This window comes from Haliotis asinina, chromosome 10 (assembly GCF_037392515.1).
Source record: "Haliotis asinina isolate JCU_RB_2024 chromosome 10, JCU_Hal_asi_v2, whole genome shotgun sequence".
NCBI lineage: Eukaryota > Metazoa > Mollusca > Gastropoda > Lepetellida > Haliotidae > Haliotis > Haliotis asinina.
Window position 1 is genome coordinate 54,656,146 of NC_090289.1, and position 23,756 is coordinate 54,679,901.

At 40.6% G+C, this 23,756-nt stretch overlaps 1 protein-coding gene across 1 annotated transcript; it reads right to left on the reverse strand.

The window, feature by feature from the left end:
- Positions 1–647: 647 nt before the first annotated feature.
- On the reverse strand, positions 648–5,819 carry LOC137298779 (UDP-galactose translocator-like). The gene is made up of 3 exons (XM_067831054.1): positions 5,795–5,819; positions 2,082–2,410; positions 648–1,268 (listed from the first exon to the last, which is right to left on the reverse strand). The coding sequence occupies exons 1-3, from the start codon at positions 5,817–5,819 to the stop codon at positions 648–650; spliced, it is 975 nt and encodes a 324-aa protein (XP_067687155.1).
- Positions 5,820–23,756: the final 17,937 nt, after the last annotated feature.

Below are 23,756 nucleotides of genomic sequence, written 5' to 3' on the forward strand. Positions count from 1 at the left end.
TTAGGACCCTAAGACAAGTGAGGCAAGTTCGTAAGAATCTTACTTGAAGGAATTAAATGAAATATAATATAAAATATAATATCCTTTCAAAATCCTTTAACACGTTACCCTCCCTGAATATCTAAAGAATCGTTGACTTGTTGGACACACATTGCATTTTACTGTAGTGACTCTTATGCTACCGATTTCGGACTCGGACCTCGGTTTCTAATATTTACAGACTGCCGCCATTAAGCAGCAAACAAACAAACAAACCTATTATGTAATTATATATGCTAATTTTATCAAGACCTTAGGAAAGAAACATTTTCTCCCAAATTTTATTGTAGTGCTTACATCACAAGATCCATTTACAGTAAACTGCTGGCACGGTATGTTTTTCTTGGTACAATGAAAGTTCTTATACGTGTAATGTTATCACCATCCTTGATACCTCCTGGATATACGTTCCGATAAGTCTCCAGTTTAGTGGAGATTTCTTGGAGGTATCGCAATATCTTCCTTGGAGATATGGAGGATGTTATCACATGTGTATACTATCTGTTCTTCGTGGCTTGCGTCGCTGGGCGTGTCTTCGCTGACAGCAGGCCTGCTGTCGTGTCAGCATGCATTTGAGCATGTTTGTTTGCTCTGTGTCTGACTGTATGTCAGGCAGAATCGGGTCTTGCTGCGCCATAGCCATACAGAAACATTGCCATTATGACGAGATGTGCCCCGACCGCGGTTTGAATAGTGATGCCTGAGTGAAACAGAAAGAAGGACGCAGCACAGGACAAGAGTATAGCTAAAGCCATCGCGAACGTCTTCAGAATATTGTCCATAACCTTCACAACAACAGCCACCAGAAGTCCCCCAAGGGACTGAAGGAGAATGAGTACCCACACCCAACGGTCGTAGCCATAAAAGAAACCTTGGTCCATAAGGGAATGTCCATCTTTCAGAAACAATGTCATCGTTGCACACACTGCCCCAGGGATGCCGAGTTGGATGTTCCTCTCCCAGACAGTCTGAGTCCCCCCTTTGAGAATCTTCTCAAAGTAGATACTCGCAAATCCAGACAGAACACTTGCTCCTATCACTGCTGCTAACGCAATGGATTCTGCGATGTGCGCTGTGGGAGTGTGCTGAGAGTGATCCCTCTTGATCTGTGTTATGGCCACCCCAGCAAACAGCAGCATTAGAGAAAGCCATTGTGTTACGGAGAGCGTCTTCCGGAGTATGAGAACCGAGAAAAGAGCTGTAGTCAGTATCTTTAACTGGTAGGTTACCTGTAAAGGTGAAACAGAGGTAAAGCTGTATAAACATTCTTATGGAACAAAACTGGCAATAGAGATGTACCTCTTACCTGTAAAGGTTAAACAGAGATAAAGCTGTGTAAACCTTCTTATGGAACAAAACACACAATGCTGTTTATAGAAATCCATTTGTCGATTTGTACAGAGATGTACAGAAAAATAGGGAAAACAAACCACCAAATTCGTTTCTCGTTTGTACGTAACGAGAGGATTTCTAACGGCAGCACAAACCGTTAAATATGGATGTATACAGAAAAGCTCATGAGCTGTGGTAAGGAGGATGTGGAATCGCAGCTTTGACAAGAATTCGCGAAGTTAATGAATCGAGGGCACACAGCGCAAAAAGACATTAAAGACTGCCTGCCTTGAGACATTTCTCTCTAGGTCTTAGGCCACAGCTTTGTGAGCGAGTGGGTGACTGACTGAATAAAACCCGTGTTTAACTCTGCTCTCAGCAGTATTCCACTCAGGTTGTGTCAGTAAATGATATGGAAGGATAGTGACGAACACTCCATATGTTTACCAAGCTGGTGAAACCCTCGTGTTTGGTGTGGTACTGGCGAATATGATCGACGCGGGTTCCTGGCCTGTGTATGGGAGGCAACTCTGCAAATCGAATAGTGGCGCCGTAGACGACTAGCCCACAGCTTTTGAAACACGAGTACTGTCGAAATAGTTTCTGTACTTGAGTCGTGATTTTCTCAAAATTTACACGAATACAAATGTTCCGTTTAATTTGCTCATTAAGTGCTGAAGAACGTGTGTCATTTACACATTTCGGCCTACCTGGAACACCACTGAGTTGAGATTGGACAATGCAAAGAAGACTAGATTATTCTGTATGGCGTACAGCGTGGCAGGGACTGCCACTCGCGCCCATTCTTGCAGTCCTCCAAGCGTGATGGCGTAGACGCTAGACAGCCATTTTGACGGATTGCGTAGGAACGTAACTAGTAGACAGGCGCAGACCTTGAAAACCTCGGCCACCACGACAGCCGTCGATGCGGAAAACATGGCGCCCTTACGTGTACGTACATAGTGCGTGAGAACTACCACCGACGCATTGGCACACGACAGTAGCGTCAGCATTGCCACCTTCATCAACGTCCTCATACCTGGAACACACGGATAATGTCTTACAACTGGACCAAACTTATCCAGACAACCTCTACCAGGAACTCTCCAGAATGAAGTGAAATGACATCGTCAACACATTCTGATTGTACATCTTTAGTTATCTGTTATACATGCCGCAAGCGAAAGCTTGCAACCTTTGTCGTAACTGAATAATCAGTGTTGGCGTTTGGTTTTGTACGACCACATGCAACGATATCTTTATGGTCATGTGCTCCAGATATTCTGCGCGTGAAATTTTCATTACAATAACATCATTATCATAACACATAATATATAATTTACGTTCCAGTGCTTCAATATAATGGACAATCATCATGTGACTGAACCTTGCCTATCCCTTGTGTGGAAGTCACTGCCTGTCTACAGACGGTCGTTAATAGTGGTTTTACATACTGACCCTGTTACTAATTATATTAGTATTTGTACACTTATCTTTCAGAGGTTGAAATGAACAACTTCCATTGAATTTCTTCGACTGCAACCAATGACATCTTACATCTGTGATGATGATATTATTATACGTGTGTGTTAAAGATAAGCCAGTTTGTTCTTGTGGAAATATTTCTGAAAATTCTTTCTGTATGTCATTTATATTCTGTTTAGAGAGAAGTGTCTAACTGTTATTGACAATAACAATATATATTGTAAGTTGCTATCACATGGGAACGTAATTCAAGTCAATCAAAATGTATTTAGAATTGTTCAAACTTACATTTGTCAATCAAGAAGATTCTCTTAATCTCTTACGTCAGTCCCAATACATTTGAAGTAAACTCTTTCGTCCCACCTTTTTAGCCGTAGAATCTATGGGCCTTTATGGATAAATTTGTCTAAATTGAAACCACCTGAAGGGATGGTGTAAATCCAGATAGCGTCCATGCAGGAAACAAATGTACTGTCACTTTTAAGGTCCACAGTTTGGTGATGTACCTTCATTTGTTGGCAATATATAGCCTGTTAGTATATTGTTTTGCACTCCATAATTAAAAGATTTTAGATGTTCACACTCGTTTTACATCGTTAACTGTGATAATCTAGTTGTTTTACGATCATTCTTTGACAGGTTTGTAACAATATACCTGTAATATTAATACTTGAGATATGTCTGAAGAACTGCCGATGAGACTACAAACAAAACTAACCCACTCACAAATCCGACTAAACTACGGAAATAAACGCTTCAGACATTGCATCAGAGACAGTTTCTGCGTTACCCGCTGCGACAAGAGTGTTGGCTACAGAAACAGACTTTCCACCGTGTCTGAAGAACTGCCGATGAGACTACAAACAAAACTAACCCACTCACAAATCCGACTAAACTACGGAAATAAACGCTTCAGACATTGCATCAGAGACAGTTTCTGCGTTACCCGCTGCGACAAGAGTGTTGGCTACAGAAACAGACTTTCCACCACAGAAAGTATGGAGATAAACGATACGCTTTTTATCTGTAGTTCCATTCACTGACTCATCAATAAAAATTAATTATTTCTGAACAACTAAAAGGAGATTTAGGCCTACTAATATCAGAATCGGTGGATGATTCACTAGATTTATCACCCACCCTGTCCGCACTTTCTTATTGCATGTATGGCCATCGGATCGACTAGTCAAGACAAAGCATCAGACACCTGTTGTTTACTGGTCACGGAGGGGCATAGGTTGATGTACCCTGGATGTTTGTTTTATGTCCCTCTGGCCCTTAGGGTTCGGCCGATGATCAGCTCATGGCTCCCAAGGGACCAGTGAACAACGTATTTATTTTACCGAATATCTCAATATTAATTTTGAACTGTTTGAAGCATGGGTATCGCATCGTACACCTGCCAACCTGTGTGAATGAAACGATTCGAATCTTGCATCTTGCTGTTTTACCCGCAGCTATTGTCTTAGTAACGTTGCCGCGGTGTAATTCCCATTCCTGTTACTCACAGGGACTACATTTGATCGTTTTGTGAAAATTTATTATTTGGAATGCGATGCAAATCTTTGGGTCGCCACCGCTAGATTTTGCGTGAAAAATACGCAGGGTATTGATAATCTAACAAGACATACCTGTAAGTTGAAGTTGATTCTCCGAGGTAACAAGGAACAAGTGAGGTCACGTGAATGTCTTAAAAGCGTTTGCTCAAGGAAATGACATTAATTACAAAGATATTTAAAATGAACATATAACCGAAGGAAAAAGAGGCACGTGGGGAAGACCTCACTTGTTCCTTGACGCCTCTGAGAATCTCAGCCGAACTTCACCCATACAGGTAAGTCTTGTTTAATTATCAATTATTTAATTATTCAATTCTTCTTCGGCGTCAGGTCACGTGAGCACCCATGAGAAGTTATCGCATTTCCAAAGTGCAAGCACCAAAATGAACTCTTTAACATACAATATTTCAGCTAAACAGGTTAGACATTCTCAAATAGATTACATGTGTTAATCAGTCTGGCTAGTCGTCGACAGGGAAAGTACTGCTTGACCAAAGGGCTGAACCTGTTTCACAGGTCTATGACGAAAACCGTAAATAGGCGATATGATGTCCTGAATCTGCACTCCTAAGCTGAGCGCTGCACCTGTAGATGCCGCTCTTGTACTATGCCCTTAATACATAGAGATGCCAGTGCCCGTATCACATAACACAGGTTTGAACCATCTGGAAATGGTCACTCAGGCCGTCGCTTTATGCTGCTTATTAAAACTAACCAAAAGTTGCTGATCTTTCCTAAGATGTTCCGTCCTCTGTAAAGATGCAGCCAGGCACTGAACAAAGCAGAGCGTTTCATTGCCATATGTCTCAAGTTCTATAGGCTGTGGACTTTACCCGTCAACTGGACTAGGTACAGACCAAATTGCTTTGTCATCTACGCCATTGAAAGTTAATATGATCTAAGTATAGTGGCTGCAGGGATTGCAGCCTCTGACCTCTAACTAAGGCTAACAACATTAATGTTAAAGTTAACATTCTAAGAGATAGATCTACATTTCCCCCATGACGATTTTAATGGTCCAACACTATTCAAACATTCCATGTCATCTGATAAATACTCGTTTAAGAAGAACAGGCGTCCATTAAACATGTCAATACTGCGTCATAAAGTATGGTCACTTGTTAATCATGAACACACCATGTTCTACGTTGTTGTTTGATTTATGGGAAAATCAGCACCTAAACATTGCCTGGGCACATCTTGGGTCTCACCTCAATGGAAATGTGGATCCTTGAAGACCAATGTTGTGGTAGTACAACATGTACGGGCGCGATATGAAACCACGGTTGATGAAAACAAAGCTATGATATGGGGAACATACCCAGTCCCAGGTTTAGAAATGCTATTGACCCGGATGTCTTGCAGTTCTTGTGACTCACGTTCTGTTGCACTCTGAACTCTCATCTCGGATTAAATCTTTTGACAGCAACCCGATACATAAGTTACATTTGATTTCGCACATTCAGCGCTCGAGTGTCCGCATCTGTTGCCGTCAGGTGTCCAACCTTGGCATCACCTTGTCTTGACGTGACGCAAGTCCTACTCAGTCACACTATCCTGAACTCGACGCTCGTCACACTAACGAAAGAAGGAACTCTGCACAAGACTATACAGGTCAGTTGCAAAGCAAACATATTGTCCCTCGAACCTTTGAACCGTTAGTGGTTTGTCTTAAAATATAGTAGATGTTTAAATATGCAGTGGTATGGTTTGATCCTTTGTGACGTTGAAACACTGCCTGTTACCGACATTATGTCTACAGTCAAACTAGCAAGTGGATTCAAAGGGGGTTTGGAGTCCCTTTCAAAATATTATTTTACTCATATAGGGACGTGCATATACGTGTAGGTGCAACGTGTGTTCAGTGAGTGTTCAGCGCGTGCGTGTGTGTGTTTGCACTTTCCCGGACTGAGCCCGTGTTTATTGCATTCATCAACTGAGACTCATGCCACAGTCGCCTATGCGAACTTCCAGCGGACCAGTTGTGCGTCGCCTCTCGAAGGCATCTTCCAGCAATGTGACGGTTGCATGTAGATAGCTGCCCCCCAAACCCGTGATCGATATATTTAGCAATGATCCATACCAACGCTGACAATCAAACACAGTCACCGAGCTTGACCACCGGACAGATATAACCGTCTTTCACGACTAGCAAAGGCCTCTGGGCACCTATTCTTACCTATTCTTAGTGCTGTGCTACCGAATATATTAAACAGACAAATAAGACGGAAGGTCGGTCCAGACAGGTGGTGTGAATACATGAAATCATCAGGCCCACTAATATGGTTTTACATTGTCAGTAGGAATTCCTAATTATTTAATAAAGCAACATTTTTTCAGAGCTGGTCAAGATGGTGTCGGAGAAGGGAGGTAAAGGTCTGTTGCTCCTGGTGTCGGCTGCGCTAACAGTGTCATCGCTGTCTTTCATTTACCTCGCCGACAGGAACCCCGGTGTCAGGAGATGCCGATCTGCTCACTCGATGTCTTCACACACCAAAGGTCAGTCTGATCTGGCAGAGGTGTACCCAGTTCCCGACGTGAACTCAAGGACAGTTCATTACTTCTGGTGCGAGCGGAAAATGTTTGAGTTCCACAATTATTTAAGTGTCCTTAGTGTTGTAAAGATTGTGAAGCCCCTGAAGATCGTGTTCCACTATACTGACTATCCAGTGTTGGATCCACTCGAGTACAACTCCTGGTTCCGTGACCTGGTCTCTACCGTCCCTTATCTGGTGCTGGACGAGATGACCTCTGACACCTCGTGCAGAAACAGTGGCCAGGACAAGCTCAAAACAGTGCTGGGGTATCTACAAAAACATGGCGGCCTCTACGTAGGAGAAAACACAGTGATGAGACACTTCCCAAGTCAGGCTAAACAAATGCAGCCATTGTTTTCATTTCGCGTTTCCTATAAACATGAGCAGATAGTTAAAAATGAATATTTAGACAAAAGTTTGGATGGATTTATTGGCATCGTTCCCGGAGCAAAAGTCAACACAGTTGACAGGTTACAGAACTTTAGCGATAGTAATATGAGAGCTTGTTCTATGTTTGAATACGAAGTTTCAGTAGACCGTTGTTTAGCAGTTGTTGTCAATTTACCGGTTAGACCCAAAGATATCTGGTATATCGATATCAATTTTGGAAAGCTTGCTCGACTTTTGTTCTATGGTAATTCAAGTATAATACATTTACAGCAAAACAGCACGGTTCTTGCGCCGAGGATTTCTCATTACATATGGTATGGTAAGAGAACATTGACGTATGCCCATTACCTTAGCGTCCTCAGTGCTTTGTATGTTGCGAACCTGCATCACGTGTACTTCCACGGAGACTGTGAACCTCTGGGGGAATTCTGGGAGACGTTAAAGAGGGAGGAAAACGTGACACACGTGTTTATGGAACTCCCCGAGTTTGTGTTCGGGAATGTCGTGAAGAACAAAGCTCACGCCAACGATGTCGTGAAACTATACATTCTGGACAAATATGGCGGAGTTAACCAGGACCCGGATGTGTTATGGACAAAACCTATTCCAGACACTCATCTTGCCTATGATTCTGTTATGGGGTTTGAGTGGGTCAAAGCCCAAATGTGGCCGGAAACGTTCAACATTGGAGTATTCATAGCCAAGAAACATTCAACCTTTGTGCAAGAGTTCTTGTTGACAATGAAAGACTACCGTGACAATCACTGGATCTACAACTCGGGGTGTCTGCCATACAGAGTGTACGAACGTTTCCCTCACGTCCTGTTTGCTGACAGACAGCTGCAGGTGCTGTGTTATAAACACGGATGTCACCCGCCATGGTTCAAAGATTACAACGAGTACTACATGAATGACGATGCCCTGACTTTCTTCATCGAGTGGAACGTAGAAACGTTGTCTGTTCATCTCACCTTCCCCAAACCGTATGGCGAATACGTGAACCGTGACACTCTGCTGGCATCCACTGGAATGTATGCTAAAATTGGGAGAAATATCCTCAAAAAGGCCGGAAAGCTGTGACGATTGTTTTGGACATCTGTACTACTTGATGTAACCCCACAACGTGGCTCCACCTTGCCCTCCTCGACACAAGAACCTTCATCCCAGGAAATCAGGATCTAATCTGTAAACGTGGACCAGCTCCTTTCATATTGTCAGTGAAATTCTCGAAGTCATCCTGGCTCATATACTCAGCCTCATTATATGGAGTCACAGATAACAAGGGGTGTTATCACCAATTCACTAGGGCGCAGTTCAACTGCATCTAGAATTAACCAGTTTTTAAAAGTTTCAGATGCAGTGATGTTTATTATGTATGACACTGACACATTTGTTGTGATGAGCAGTTAAGTCCTTCTTTAGGCGCAGTGACATTTTATTGTCATGGACGTTGTTCTACTGGACCGTAGTCATCAAATTGCTTGACAACGTCGTGATAATCTATGTTGTAACGACGCCTTTCACAGAATAAAAGAAGTTATATATCCATCGTTCCTCGTTTTAAACCGTAGTTAGGTCGCTGCGCCATGTTACCACAGTGTACCACAGAACGGCGCAGTAAGATCAGTTACTGCCCACTAAAATCGATTAAGGTCAAACACATTCTTACTTCTGTAACAACTGGATCTTGGCATTCATTCTATCCATTGACATATGTCCATCATGTTGAAAACGGTTTGGCCCGACCAAATCATGGCTTTGATTAAGTTCAAATACGTGCGAGTCCGTAAGATGTGACCGCCTCCTTTAAGTACACATATACCGTACATTGTATATAAGCACTCGTGATGATTGCGTTGCGCCTTGTGCAAGTACTGGATCTCATCCATGACCGGAATCTCGTACGTCATTTAATTGTATGAACTTTTATTGGGCTAATTTCGTCTCTTCATTTTGTTTCGTAACGGCGAAATCATCGTTGAGGTCTGAATGATCAAAAACGTTACTTACTACATAAAACTTGTATATACATAAGGTCAACTTTACGGCATTGACCATAACATCAGATGAAACCCCTTTCATGCGACGCTACTGTGCAGCTGATATTATGTAATACATTGGGTTTCCCATGAATAAATCACACTAACAGGTGCATTTGATTTTTATTATCACCTTTAGAACAAGTCATTAGGTGTGTGATCGGCGAGTGATACTCGTAGGGAGAGACATGGGGACCCGTGAAGATCCGGGTTAGAATTGGTGTTCAGCAACTCTTGCTTGTCGTAAGAGGCGACAAGATCGGGTGGTAAGGCACGCGGACTTGGCTGACACATGTCATCGTGTCCCAACTGCGTAGATGAACACTCATGCTGTTGATTACTGGATTTTATGTCGATTATTTACAGACCGCCTCCAAATAGCTGGAATATTGCTGAGTGCGGCGTTAAATATCCAGCTATATGCCCTGTTAGGCAACACCTGGAGTCCCCCTGACCTTTAGCCATCCGTAATTCTGTTCGTCGTTGAGCGAGAGTGGCGGCTGTCAATAGTAAACTCAGATGACGTGATGTGTGATTCCAATTCATTGCAAAGAAAATGTTGAGAAGTAAATTTGAAAATGCTTTACAGTTTCATTCAGTTTTAACACTTAATTAATGGTCATTTGTCCTTCTTAATGTGTGATCTTGACGTGTCCATTAACCGTCATATTGCTTGTTGAAAAAAAGCGCATCAAAGACACCCTTTAAATAACTGCAAAGATATACTGAATGTATATCCTTAGGGTCTGGCCTTGTATACGCAGGGAATGTATACTGATCATATTACAGATGAGCCTTGTGTAGACACTAAATGTATGTCTTGAAGATGGACCTTCTGGGTATGCTGAACGTATTTCATTTAAGACGGGACTTGTGTGTATACTGAAGGTATATCATCAATGACGGGTCTTTTGTGTATACTGAAGGTATATCATCAATGACGGGTCTTTTGTGTATACTGAAGGTATATCATCAATGACGGGTCTTTTGTGTATGCTGAAGGTATATCATCAATGACGGGTCTTTTATGTATACTGGAGGTATATCACTACAAGAATCCACTGTAAAAGTAACAGGACAGATGGAAACTACAGGTAAATGCTCCAAGTCTATGTTCTTTCCATTGCGGAAATCGTTCGCACTTCACTGCATGTAATATCTGTGTTGACCACGTGAAAGATCGATTTTGACAACCATTGGTGTGTCATTAAAGCCCACCATCAGATTAATGTGATTGATTAAATATATACCGGGTGTGTTATCTAATGGATGGAATCTATGATTGGAAGTCACAGTGCTTCTGTGACACCTGGTGTTGGGCAGCTGTTCCCCTGACGACACCGGCCAGCTTCCCACCTCTACAGTACGTCAGTAACGAGGAGGAACAGAGGCAGATTTGTGATGTGTTTGTGGCGGCCTCCTGCCCTTCTCCCAGAGGACACTACCTTGTGCGGACAGCAATACTTGTGGCCTAACTGCACTCGTCTACAGTGAGTCATAACAGTACGAAACATATCCTTATCCCTAAAAGAAAATGAATAGTTTAGTTCCGATTCGTAATCGGTAATAGAAGAGCTCCACTTTGAGAACATGTCCATGTTTTCATGCCAGCCCTGTATCGTCTGTCTCTTTTAATTTCAGAAAATCCAATCTGGAACCGGTGCTATGAAACACTCAGTGCACATACTGGGAGGTCTTGGGATCGTGCTGACCCTAGTGACTCTATCGTGTGTTATAAGGGTGACCAGTAAATACCAAAGTGACGGAACATGTGAAAAGCCTCAAGAACGAGAGACATCTACTTCTGCACCGGTGAAGACTACCACGCAGACAGACCTGCTCCATCAGCTTCTGTTAGAAGAAGATGCCATCCCTGGGTGGGATGCGACGTCTAGAAAAAGGAGGTCAGGGTCTGCAGCCACTGTGCATTACTTCTGGTGCAAGGACGAGATATTTACATTTGAGAATTATATCAGTGTGATGAGCGTGGTGAAAACCGTCAACCCGTACAAGATAGTGTATCATTACACAACTCTACCGCGCACGGACGCCCATGAATACTTCTTCTGGTTCCAGGATGTTCAGACTATCCCTTACCTGGTGATGAAGAGACTAGGCGCTCACCACCCGTGCAGAGACTCCCCTGTAACCAAGCTGCGGACAGTCACCGCACATCTGCAGCAACATGGCGGCATGTACGTGGGAGAAGAAACAATCGTCACGCAGGAGTGGTTCCGACTCCAGCAACAGCGACAGCTTCTTCTTCTGCCTGACCATCAACAACTATTTCATATCATTTCCAATACGTCTCATTCAAAAAATATTATTAAAGATTTGAATGGCGTTATTTTCCTGCAGATGGGAAATCAATCTGAGTTGCTTCCGAGCAACGAGACGGAGCGTTACCCTCACTGCTGCTTGGTGAGGGACCTACAGAGCCGGGTGGAAGGGTGTGTCTGTGTTGTTCCTGTGTTGGATCATATCCTCTACCCGAAATACACGTGGGAGGTGGACAGTGAGTTCGGTCGGCTGATTAGGGACATAGTGTACGGGGATGAAAAACAGCTAGTACCCAAACAGAACTATTCAGATCTCGCTCCTCGACTCTCCCACTACATTTGGTATGGTAAACGTCAGTTTGATTTCTCTCATTACTTGAGCGTGTTAAGTGCCATATACGTGGCTGGTTTTAGGAAGGTCTTCTTCCACGGCGACATTGAACCCTACGGAGAGTATTGGGACAAGATTACTGCGGAGGAGGATGTGATATACATTTACATGGAGCTGCCCGAGTCAGTATTCAACAACACTGTAAGACAACCTGCACATGCCAGCGATATTATGAAAATGTACATCCTGTATCAATATGGCGGCGTGCATCAAGACCCTGATGTGTACTGGCTGAACTACGTGAGCGATGACGAACTGGCCTATGATTCAATGATGGGGTTTGAATGGCTGCAAGCAGGACACTGGCCAGAAACGTTCAACATTGGGGTGTTCATGGCCAAAAAATATTCAAAATACATAAAAGAATTCGTCAAAACGTACAGAGATTTTCGGGACAACGAGTGGATATTCAATTCAGCCTTGATGACATATCGCACGTACGAAAAACATCCCACGGTTCTGTTTGCTGACCGACATCTGCAGGTGTTGTGCTTTCTTCACAAATGTCACCCGCCTTGGCTCAGTGACTACAACATCTACGACCTCTCACCTCATGCTCCGGGCTTCGACTTTGACTGGATGAACGAGGCTCTAACAATTCACAATACAGTGCCAAAGCCGTACCAGGAGCTTAGCAGCATGGATCTTCTCATGAACAGCACATCCATGTTTGCAGATATTGGGAAGTTTATACTGGTCAATTCAGGTCGCCTAAAGATACATAGATAGAAAGCTTGAGCTTTAGGACGTTATGGATTGGTCGTTAAGGTGGGCTAGTTTGGATTCGAGGAGTAATCCAGTTATGTCACAATGTGTCTGGTTAATGTGGGAAAAAAGTCCGAAGTAATGCAGGTAAAAGCCACGAGCCCGGTAAGGCGCTGATAATATGTAGTGACTTGCTGATTAAACTTGTTTCCGTCAACAGTTTTCATCACCACACTGACACTGTACCTCTGAAGATTATTTCATTGAACAGGCGATAAAGCTTGTTTACGTCTATATTGCTTTGTAGAAACCTAATGGTCACAACTGTCGTGATTTCAAATGATATGAGTTGTATGGATGCACAGTTTGCAGCAGGTGAATGATATCTGGACAAGGAAGATATCACCACTTAATTTCAGTAGCACAGGAGGTTATCCGTCGTTTCCTTTCGTGAAGTTGAGTTGTTCGTTTTAATGATCCCTACCGATTTAAGAAAGACGTTTTTTGTTTAGGTTCAGTGTCATTGGGAACAGGTTTTATGGCGTATTTCGATCCATCTATTAATAAGTATACATAGTGATACTAGTCTTAGTGTTCAATTCACTATTTGCTGTAGGATGCTTGTTTATCCACACTGCAGCCTTGTGATTAGTACCCCAGTTGATTATCAGACCATACAACTTCCATGTCTTATAGGTATATTTACTGGTATCATGTAGTTTACTATAGTTGGACCTAACTATGACCTCCGACTGACTACATGAGGCCCGAAACCACACACAATCGACGGGTGTTCCTGGAACCAAGAACCAATGTATAATATAACAGGTTTTAAATTTACTGAATGTAACTTATGTCACATTTCTACGTACTTATATTTTATTTGTTTTCAATCTAAATCCTGCATTTTCATTTAGATAAACTGGCCATGTTTATTTTGCGTTCATTCCCAAACGAATGTATAAAATTAAGCCAAGAACGGCAAAGTACGTAAAATAAGTAGTGAAAGTGTTCGCACGGAGACCGAAGAATGGATTCCTTTCCCGTGTGATTACAACTTTTATTCGGTAGAAATGTGGTACTGAAACATTAAAGATTCACTATTGAGAGGTGCGTTGTTATTCTTACGGATGCTTCAAGGCCGCAAGTGTGGGGAGACAACTGGAAACAGAATGTCGCGAGATGTGTGTACTTACTAACTAATTCGTGTGATTGGTGCAATTTACAAGTCAGCTAGGATCAATTTGAATCAAAGTCAGGTGAGGCTCGAACCATAAAAAAGATGCCATTAACACGAATTGGATGTCGTCACTCAGTTTCCCATCCTGGTAAGAACCCACCCGGTCTTGCATTAAAATTGAGTGAGTGAGTGAGTGAGTGAGTGCGTGAGTGAGTGAGTGCGTGAGAGAGAGAGAGAAAGAGAGAGAGAGAGACAGACAGAGAGAGAGAGAGAGAGAGAGAGAGAGAGAGAGAGAGAGAGAGAGAGAGAGAGAGAGAGAGAGAGATGTAGACAGGAATCGTCCGAATCTCACTCCTTGACTTAGCGACCTCCGACGGACCAGGCGTGTGTAAAGTGTGAGTGAGTGAGTTAATATTTAACGTCACATCGGCAATATTTCAGCCATATCGTGACGGGAACTTAACACTGAAATGGAATATATGTGTCCGGGCTGACCCAATTAGACAAAGGAACGGCAGTACGACGAGCTAACTGTTGTTGGGTCCAACGACGCAGTTACGACACTGTTAAGTGTGGTACCCATCTCTGGTGTCACGTACCGGATATTTCTGGATTATTGGAAAAAGAGTCATAAAATTCTATTCACTCTATAACCCACAATTGACACAGGAAAAGAAATAGAATAAACGTACGATGTAGGTCGTGACAAATGAAAAATGCGTCCTTTGAAAGCCCCGAATTGTTAATCCAAGGCCAAAGACTTGCTCATGTTCAAGTCATATTTTTAAATATATGACCTCCTTTTAGAAATGCCACTAGTAAACATTCCACAAATGAATACATTAATTATTAATGGAAAACTATCGGTGTATATATCCACGCCTAGTGACACTGTGAAGCAGTTGACGGAATCCTGAAGTCGAAGTGTAAGCATTGACTAGGATCTCCTCCAAGTCCAACTATGGAAAGGTAACAATATCATAATGGTTCCACGTATACTGTCACCAACATATATCATGTTTTCTTTCTACGAACAGGGCAATATTATCATGAGTAGAATGACATTATCAATGATTATAATCATATCACATACATGTAAGTGTATATCATCTACGCAGATGTAAGTATATCATGTGCGTGGATGTATATATGTGTATATCATCTACGCAGATGTAAGTATGTCATCTACAGGGATGTAAGTGTATATCATCCACACAGATGTCAGCATATCATGTACATGGATGTAAGTGTCATCTACAGGGATGTAAGTGTACATCATCCTCACAGATGTCAGCATATCATGTGCATGGATGTATATATGTGTATATTATCTACGCAGATGTAAGTATAGCATCTACATGGATGTAAGTGTATATCATCTACGCAGATGTAGGTATGTCATTTACATGGATGTAAGTGTATATCATCTACGCATATGTAAGTATAGCATCCTACACGGATGTAAGTGTATATCATCTACGCAGATGTAAGTATAGCACCTACATGGATGTAAGTGTATATCATCTACGCAGAAGTAAGTATGTCATTTACGGGGATGTAAGTGTATATCATCCACACAGATGTAAGTATAGCATCTACACGGATGTAAGTGTACATCATCTACGCAGATGTAAGTATGTCATTTACACGGATGTAAGTGTATATCATCTACGCAGAAGTAAGTATGTCATTTGCGGAGATGTAAGTGTATATCATCTACGCAGATGTATGTATAGCATCTACACGGATGTAAGTGTATATCATCTACGCAGATGTAAGTATGTCATCTACACGGATGTAAGTGTATATCATCTACGCAGAAGTAAGTATGTCATTTGCGGAGATGTAAGTGTATATCATCTACGCAGATGTAAGTATAGCATCTACACGGATGTAAGTGTATATCATCTACGCAGATGTAAGTATAGCATCTACACGGATGTAAGTGTATATCATCTACGCAGATGTAAGTATAGAATCTACACGGATGTAAGTGTATATCATCTACGCAGATGTAAGTATGTCATTTGCGGAGATGTAAGTGTATATCATCCACACAGATGTAAGTATAGCATCTACACGGATGTAAGTGTATATCATCTACGCAGATGTAAGTATGTCATTTACATGGATGTAAGTGTATATCATCAACGCAGAAGTAAATATGTCATTTGCGGAGATGTAAGTGTATATCATCTACGCAGATGTAAGTATGTCATTTGCGGAGATGTAAGTGTATATCATCTACGCAGAAGTAAGTGTGTCATTTGCGGAGATGTAAGTGTATATAATCTACGCAGAAGTAAGTATGTCATTTACGGGGATGTAAGTGTATATCATGTACGCAGATGTAAGTATGTCATTTACACGGATTTAAGTGTATATCATCTACGCAGATGTAAGTATAGAATCTACACGGATTTAAGTGTATATCATCTACGCAGATGTAAGTATGTCATTTGCGGAGATGTAAGTGTATATCATCCACACAGATGTAAGTATAGCATCTACACGGATGTAGGTGTATATCATCTACGCAGATGTAAGTATGTCATTTGCGGAGATGTAAGTGTATATCATCTACGCAGATGTAAGTATGTCATTTGCGGAGATGTAAGTGTATATCATCTACGTTGAAGTAAGTGTGTCATTTGCGGAGATGTAAGTGTATATCATCTACGCAGATGTAAGTATAGCATCTACACGGATATAAGTGTATTACATCTACGCAGAAGTAAGTATGTCATTTGCGGAGATGTAAGTGTATATCATCTACGCAGATGTAAGTATGTCATTTGCGGAGATGTAAGTGTATATCATCTACGCAGAAGTAGGTATGTCATTTACATGGATGTAAGTGTATATCATCTACGCAGAAGTAAGTATGTCATTTACGGGGATGTAGGTCTATATCATCTACGCAGATGTAAGTATGTCATTTACATGGATGTAAGTGTATATCATCTACGCAGAAGTAAGTATGTCATCTACACGGATGTAAGTGTACATCATCTACGCAGATGTAAGTATAGCATCTACACGGATGTAAGTGTATATCATCTACACAGATGTAAGTATGTCATTTGCGGAGATGTAAGTGTATATCATCCACACAGATGTAAGTATAGGATCTACACGGATGTAAGTGTATATCATCTACGCAGATGTAAGTATGTCATTTACACGGATGTAAGTGTATATCATCTACGCAGAAGTAAGTATGTCATTTGCGGAGATGTAAGTGTATATCATCTACGCAGATGTAAGTATGTCATTTGCGGAGATGTAAGTGTATATCATCTACGCAGATGTAAGTAAAGCATTTACATGGATGTAAGTGTATATCATCTACGCAGATGTAAGTATAGCATCTACACGGATGTAAGTGTATATCATCTACGCAGAAGTAAGTATGTCATTTGCGGAGATGTAAGTGTATATCATCTACGCAGATGTAAGTATAGCATCTACACGGATGTAAGTGTATATCATCTACGCAGATGTAAGTATGTCATCTACACGGATGTAAGTGTATATCATCTACGCAGAAGTAAGTATAGCATTTACATGGATGTAAGTGTATATCATCTACGCAGAAGTAAGTATGTCATTTGCGGAGATGTAAGTGTACATCATCTACGCAGATGTAAGTATAGCATCTACACGGATGTAAGTGTATATCATCTACGCAGATGTAAGTATAGAATCTACACGGATGTAAGTGTATATCATCTACGCAGAAGTAAGTATGTCATTTGCGGAGATGTAAGTGTATATCATCTACGCAGATGTAAGTATAGCATTTACATGGATGTAAGTGTATATCATCTACGCAGATGTAAGTATTGCATCTACACGGATGTAAGTGTATATCATCTACGCAGAAGTAAGTATGTCATTTGCGGAGATGTAAGTGTATATCATCTACGCAGATGTAAGTATAGCATCTACACGGATGTAAGTGTATATCATCTACGCAGATGTAAGTATGTCATTTACACGGATGTAAGTGTATATCATCAACGCAGAAGTAAATATGTCATTTGCGGAGATGTAAGTGTATATCATCTACGCAGATGTAAGTATGTCATTTGCGGAGATGTAAGTGTATATCATCTACGCAGAAGTAAGTGTGTCATTTGCGGAGATGAAAGTGTATATAATATACGCAGAAGTAAGTATGTCATTTAAGGGGAAGTAAGTGTATATCATCTACGCAGATGTAAGTATGTCATCTACACGGATGTAAGTGTATTACATCTACGCAGAAGTAAGTATGTCATTTGCGGAGATGTAAGTGTATATCATCTACGCAGATGTAAGTATAGCATTTACATGGAGGTAAGTGTATATCATCTACGCAGAAGTAGGTATGTCATTTACATGGATGTAAGTGTATATCATCTACGCAGAAGTAAGTATGTCATTTACGGGGATGTAGGTCTACATCATCTACGCAGATGTAAGTATGTCATTTACATGGATGTAAGTGTATATCATCTACGCAGAAGTAAGTATGTCATGTACACGGATGTAAGTGTATATCATCTACGCAGATGTAAGTATAGCATCTACCCGGATGTAAGTGTATATCATCTACGCAGAAGTAAGTATGTCATTTGCGGAGATGTAAGTGTGTATCATCTACGCAGATGTAAGTATGTCATCTACACGGATGTAAGTGTATATCATCTACGCAGACGTAAGTATGTCATTTGCGGAGATGTAAGTGTATATCATCTACGCAGATGTAAGTATAGCATTTACATGGATGTAAGTGTATATCATCTATGCAGATGTAAGTATAGCATCTACACGGATGTAATTGTATATCATCTACGCAGAAGTAAGTATGTCATTTGCGGAGATGTAAGTGTATATCATCTACGCAGATGTAAGTATGTCATTTACACGGATGTAAGTGTATATCATCAACGCAGAAGTAAGTATGTCATTTGCGGAGATGTAAGTGTATATCATCTACGCAGATGTAAGTATAGCATCTACACGGATGTAAGTGTATATCATCTACGCAGATGTAAGTATGTCATCTACACGGATGTAAGTGTATATCATCTACGCAGAAGTAAGTATGTCATTTGCGGAGATGTAAGTGTATATCATCTACGCAGATGTAAGTATAGCATGTACACGGATGTAAGTGTATATCATGTACGCAGATGTAAGTATGTCATTTACACGGATGTAAGTGTATATCATCTACGCAGATGTAAGTATAGAATCTACACGGATTTAAGTGTATATCATCTACGCAGATGTAAGTATGTCATTTGCGGAGATGTAAGTGTATATCATCCACACAGATGTAAGTATAGCATCTACACGGATGTAGGTGTATATCATCTACGCAGATGTAAGTATGTCATTTGCGGAGATGTAAGTGTATATCATCTACGCAGATGTAAGTATGTCATTTGCGGAGATGTAAGTGTATATCATCTACGCAGAAGTAAGTGTGTCATTTGCGGAGATGTAAGTGTATATCATCTACGCAGATGTAAGTATAGCATCTACACGGATGTAAGTGTATATCATCTACGCAGATGTAAGTATGTCATCTACACGGATGTAAGTGTATATCATCTACACAGAAGTAAATATGTCATTTGCGGAGATGTAAGTGTATATCATCTACGCAGATGTAAGTATGTCATTTGCGGAGATGTAAGTGTATATCATCTACGCAGATGTAAGTAAAGCATTTACATGGATGTAAGTGTATATCATCTACGCAGATGTAAGTATAGCATCTACACGGATGTAAGTGTATATCATCTACGCAGATGTAAGTATGTCATCTACACGGATGTAAGTGTATATCATCTACACAGATGTAAGTATAGCATCTACACGGATGTAAGTGTATATCATCTACGCAGAAGTAAGTATAGAATCTACACGGATGTAAGTGTATATCATCTACGCAGATGTAAGTATGTCATTTGCGGAGATGTAAGTGTATATCATCCACACAGATTGAAGTATAGCATCTACACGGATGTAAGTGTATATCATCTACGCAGATGTAAGTATGTCATTTACACGGATGTAAGTGTACATCATCTACGCAGAAGTAAGTATGTCATTTGCGGAGATGTAAGTGTATATCATCTACGCAGATGTAAGTATGTCATTTGCAGAGATGTAAGTGTATATCATCTACACAGATGTAAGTATGTCATTTGCGGAGATGTAAGTGTATATCATCTACGCAGAAGTAAGTATGTCATTTGCGGAGATGTAAGTGTATATCATCTACGCAGATGTAAGTATGTCATTTGCGGAGATGTAAGTGTATATCATCTACGCAGATGTAAGTATGTCATTTGCGGAGATGTAAGTGTATATCATCTACGCAGATGTGAGTATGTCATTTGCGGAGATGTAAGTGTATATCATCTACGCAGATGTAAGTATAGCATCTACACGGATGTAAGTGTATATCATCTACGCAGAAGTAAGTATGTCATTTGCGGAGATGTAAGTGTATATCATCTACGCAGATGTAAGTATAGCATCTACACGGATGTAAGTGTATATCATCTACGCAGAAGTAAGTATGTCATTTGCGGAGATGTAAGTGTATATCATCTACGCAGATGTAAGTATAGCATCTACACGGATGTAAGTGTATATCATCTACGCAGATGTAAGTATGTCATTTACACGGATGTAAGTGTATATCATCTACGCAGAAGTAAGTATGTCATTTGCGGAGATGTAAGTGTATATCATCTACGCAGATGTAAGTATGTCATTTGCGGAGATGAAAGTGTATATCATCTACGCAGATGTAAGTATGTCATTTACATGGATGTAAGTGTATATCATCTAGGCAGATGTAAGTATGTCATTTACATGGATGTAAGTGTATATCATCTACGCAGATGTAAGTATAGAATCTACACGGATGTAAGTGTATATGATCTAGGCAGATGTATGTATAGCATCTACACGGATGTAAGTGTATATCATCTACGCAGATGTAAGTATGTCATTTACACGGATGTAAGTGTATATCATCTACGCAGATGTAAGTATGCCATTTGCGGAGATGTAAGTGTATATCATCTACGCAGATGTAAGTATGTCATTTGCGGAGATGTAAGTGTATATCATCTACGCAGATGTAAGTATAGCATCTACACGGATGTAAGTGTATATCATCTACGCAGATGTAAGTATGTCATTTGCGGAGATGTAAGTGTATATCATCTACGCAGAAGTAAGTATGTCATTTGCGGAGATGTAAGTGTATATCATCTACGCAGATGTAAGTATGTCATTTGCGGAGATGTAAGTGTATATCATCTACGCAGATGTAAGTATGTCATTTACATGGATGTAAGTGTATATCATCTACGCAGATGTAAGTATAGAATCTACACGGATGTAAGTGTATATGATCTAGGCAGATGTAAGTATAGCATCTACACGGATGTAAGTGTATATCATCTAGGCAGATGGAAGTATAGCATCTACACGGATGTAAGTGTATATCATCTACGCAGATGTAAGTATGTCATTTACATGGATGTAAGTGTATATCATCTACGCAGATGTAAGTATGTCATCTACACGGATGTAAGTGTATATCATCTACACAGATGTAAGTATGTCATTTGCGGAGATGTAAGTGTATATCATCTACGCAGATGTAAGTATGTCATCTACACGGATGTAAGTGTATATCATCTACGCAGATGTAAGTATAGCATCCTACACGGATGTAAGTGTATATCATCTACGCAGATGTAAGTATAGCATCTACATGGATGTAAGTGTATATCATCTACGCAGATGTAGGTAGCATACATATAGGTATCATATATGTAAGCATATACACATACACATATACATATACACATATGTAACTACTTTAAATGAAGATTTCTACATGTAAAAATGTGAACAGGGGCACTTTTGAATCATCTTGTCATCTCCGTATATGTGCTTCCACATCTGGTCGTCAACGTGTTTGTGCCTCCACATCTGGTTGTCAACGTGTTTGTGCCTCCACATCTGGTCGTCAACGTGTTTGCATTTCCACGATTTAGTTATTTACGTATTTGCGTTTCCAACGTCTACTCTTCTACGTATTTGCGTTTCCAACGTCTTCTCTTTTACGTATTTGTGTTTCCTCCATCCATTCATCTACATATTTGTGCTTCCACCATCTTGTCACATACCGTCGTATGAGTGGGATCGTTTCATGCACAGACTGAATGTGTTGCACACAAGGGTAACCGATAGGTCTGTCTAGACCTGTGAACAGTGTACGTTGCTCCATAGGCTGAACAACAATCTGGGACATAAGCGGGATTTGATCTCAGCACTTATAGCGCTGTAGACTGCCTTCCTACGCCGAGACTTGTAGACACACCACTATAGTCTTGCTCCGAGGCGGTACTGAATGCTAAGTCCATAGATGTATTGTAATTCTAATCTTCAAAGGGGCAAGTCTTGTATGACGCCACTCTGTTAATCTTAGTTTTAGAAATTTTCTTTTAAATTATTGATTATTACTTATTTAGGTCTAACACATGACTAACGAATGTCAATTATGTCCTTGTACAGGCCCTTCTGTCGACGACTTGTACAGGTCATTGTTTATTTAACCGTTGGTGGCCTGGGTGCAGCTGTTGGTGAGTCACACATAGTTGTTGTTTAATATTAGGTTGTGGAAGATGCTATTATGATCATCATTACACCACCAATCCCTGGCTATGTTTCTCGAACGAGATATCCAGTGGTTTCTATAATACTTCTGGAAATGTATACCGTCAAGGTCATGGAATAACACATCTCCTAAACATCAACTGGGTGCCAACAAGGAAAAGGTATTTTTAAGTATTGAATTACCGACTTAGAAGCATATTTTCTGTAATAGTTTCCGGTCTGTTTTATTTATTAATAATGAACGATTTGTTAGACATTCAACCTTGTTGTGCCACTATTGAGGTACTGTCAATGAAGTTGATGTATATTTAATTACTAGTATACGTGTGGAAATTGTGTTAAATTAAGTTATTTTATATTTCATATTTCAACGCAATACGTGACATCAAATTGCATACAAAGTGTTTTGCTTCATACTGATTGAGGATTATGTTTACGACTTTTCAAATAACTTCTGTTTTATGCAATTTTATGTTATGTACTATAAATAGTTTGTCTGGATTTTACCTCAGTCGGCGGATATGGTAAAGTATTCCCACAAATTATTGAGAAAGTTTCGACAAATATTTAATACATGCACATAAACTATAGGAGTTTTAATTAAATCAGTATGTTGAGATATGACTGCACCACAGCACAGTGTAAGTGTCATGTCTGTACGTCATGAGATCTTCTTGCCCTGCAAAACAGGACTGAATGGGCCAAGGGACACTACCGATCAAAGTTTGTGGGAAATCATGCGACACTGTATCCCAATACTTGACCACTTCTTTCATCATATCCTCAGTACTTCTGTCCTTTTGGGTTTATTCTGTCCTTCATTGGTACCACACATTCTCATTTGTGTTAAAATCTAGGCTGTATCTGGGCTAGTCTGGAACTTGAATATTTTCGTCCGACAACCACTTTTCGTTTTGTGTAGCCCGTAGTGTGTTTGGGGTTGTTACCATGCTAGAGAATACAAATTACCTTCATACATGCGCGTGTCGTTGGGAGGTGATCATTAAATATGTCAAATTTCCAATGAAGATAAGGCGTCACCCTACGTGAAGACATCCAACCCCACATGTGTTATTTTGGGTTATGTTTTGGACGTTGGTCTTTACTTGTATATTTCATG

What these genes read in the sequence shown, in the direction of transcription:
- LOC137298779 (XM_067831054.1), bottom strand. Translation starts at nt 5,819, where the DNA reads ATGAGAGTTCAGAGTGCAACAGAAC. An exon ending in AGTTCAGAGTGCAACAGAAC is followed by an intron (nt 2,411 to 5,794) that starts GTGAGTCACAAG and finishes CGTGTGTTCCAG; the next exon opens with GTATGAGGACGTTGATGAAG. An exon ending in TCAACTCAGTGGTGTTCCAG is followed by an intron (nt 1,269 to 2,081) that starts GTAGGCCGAAAT and finishes TCACCTTTACAG; the next exon opens with GTAACCTACCAGTTAAAGAT.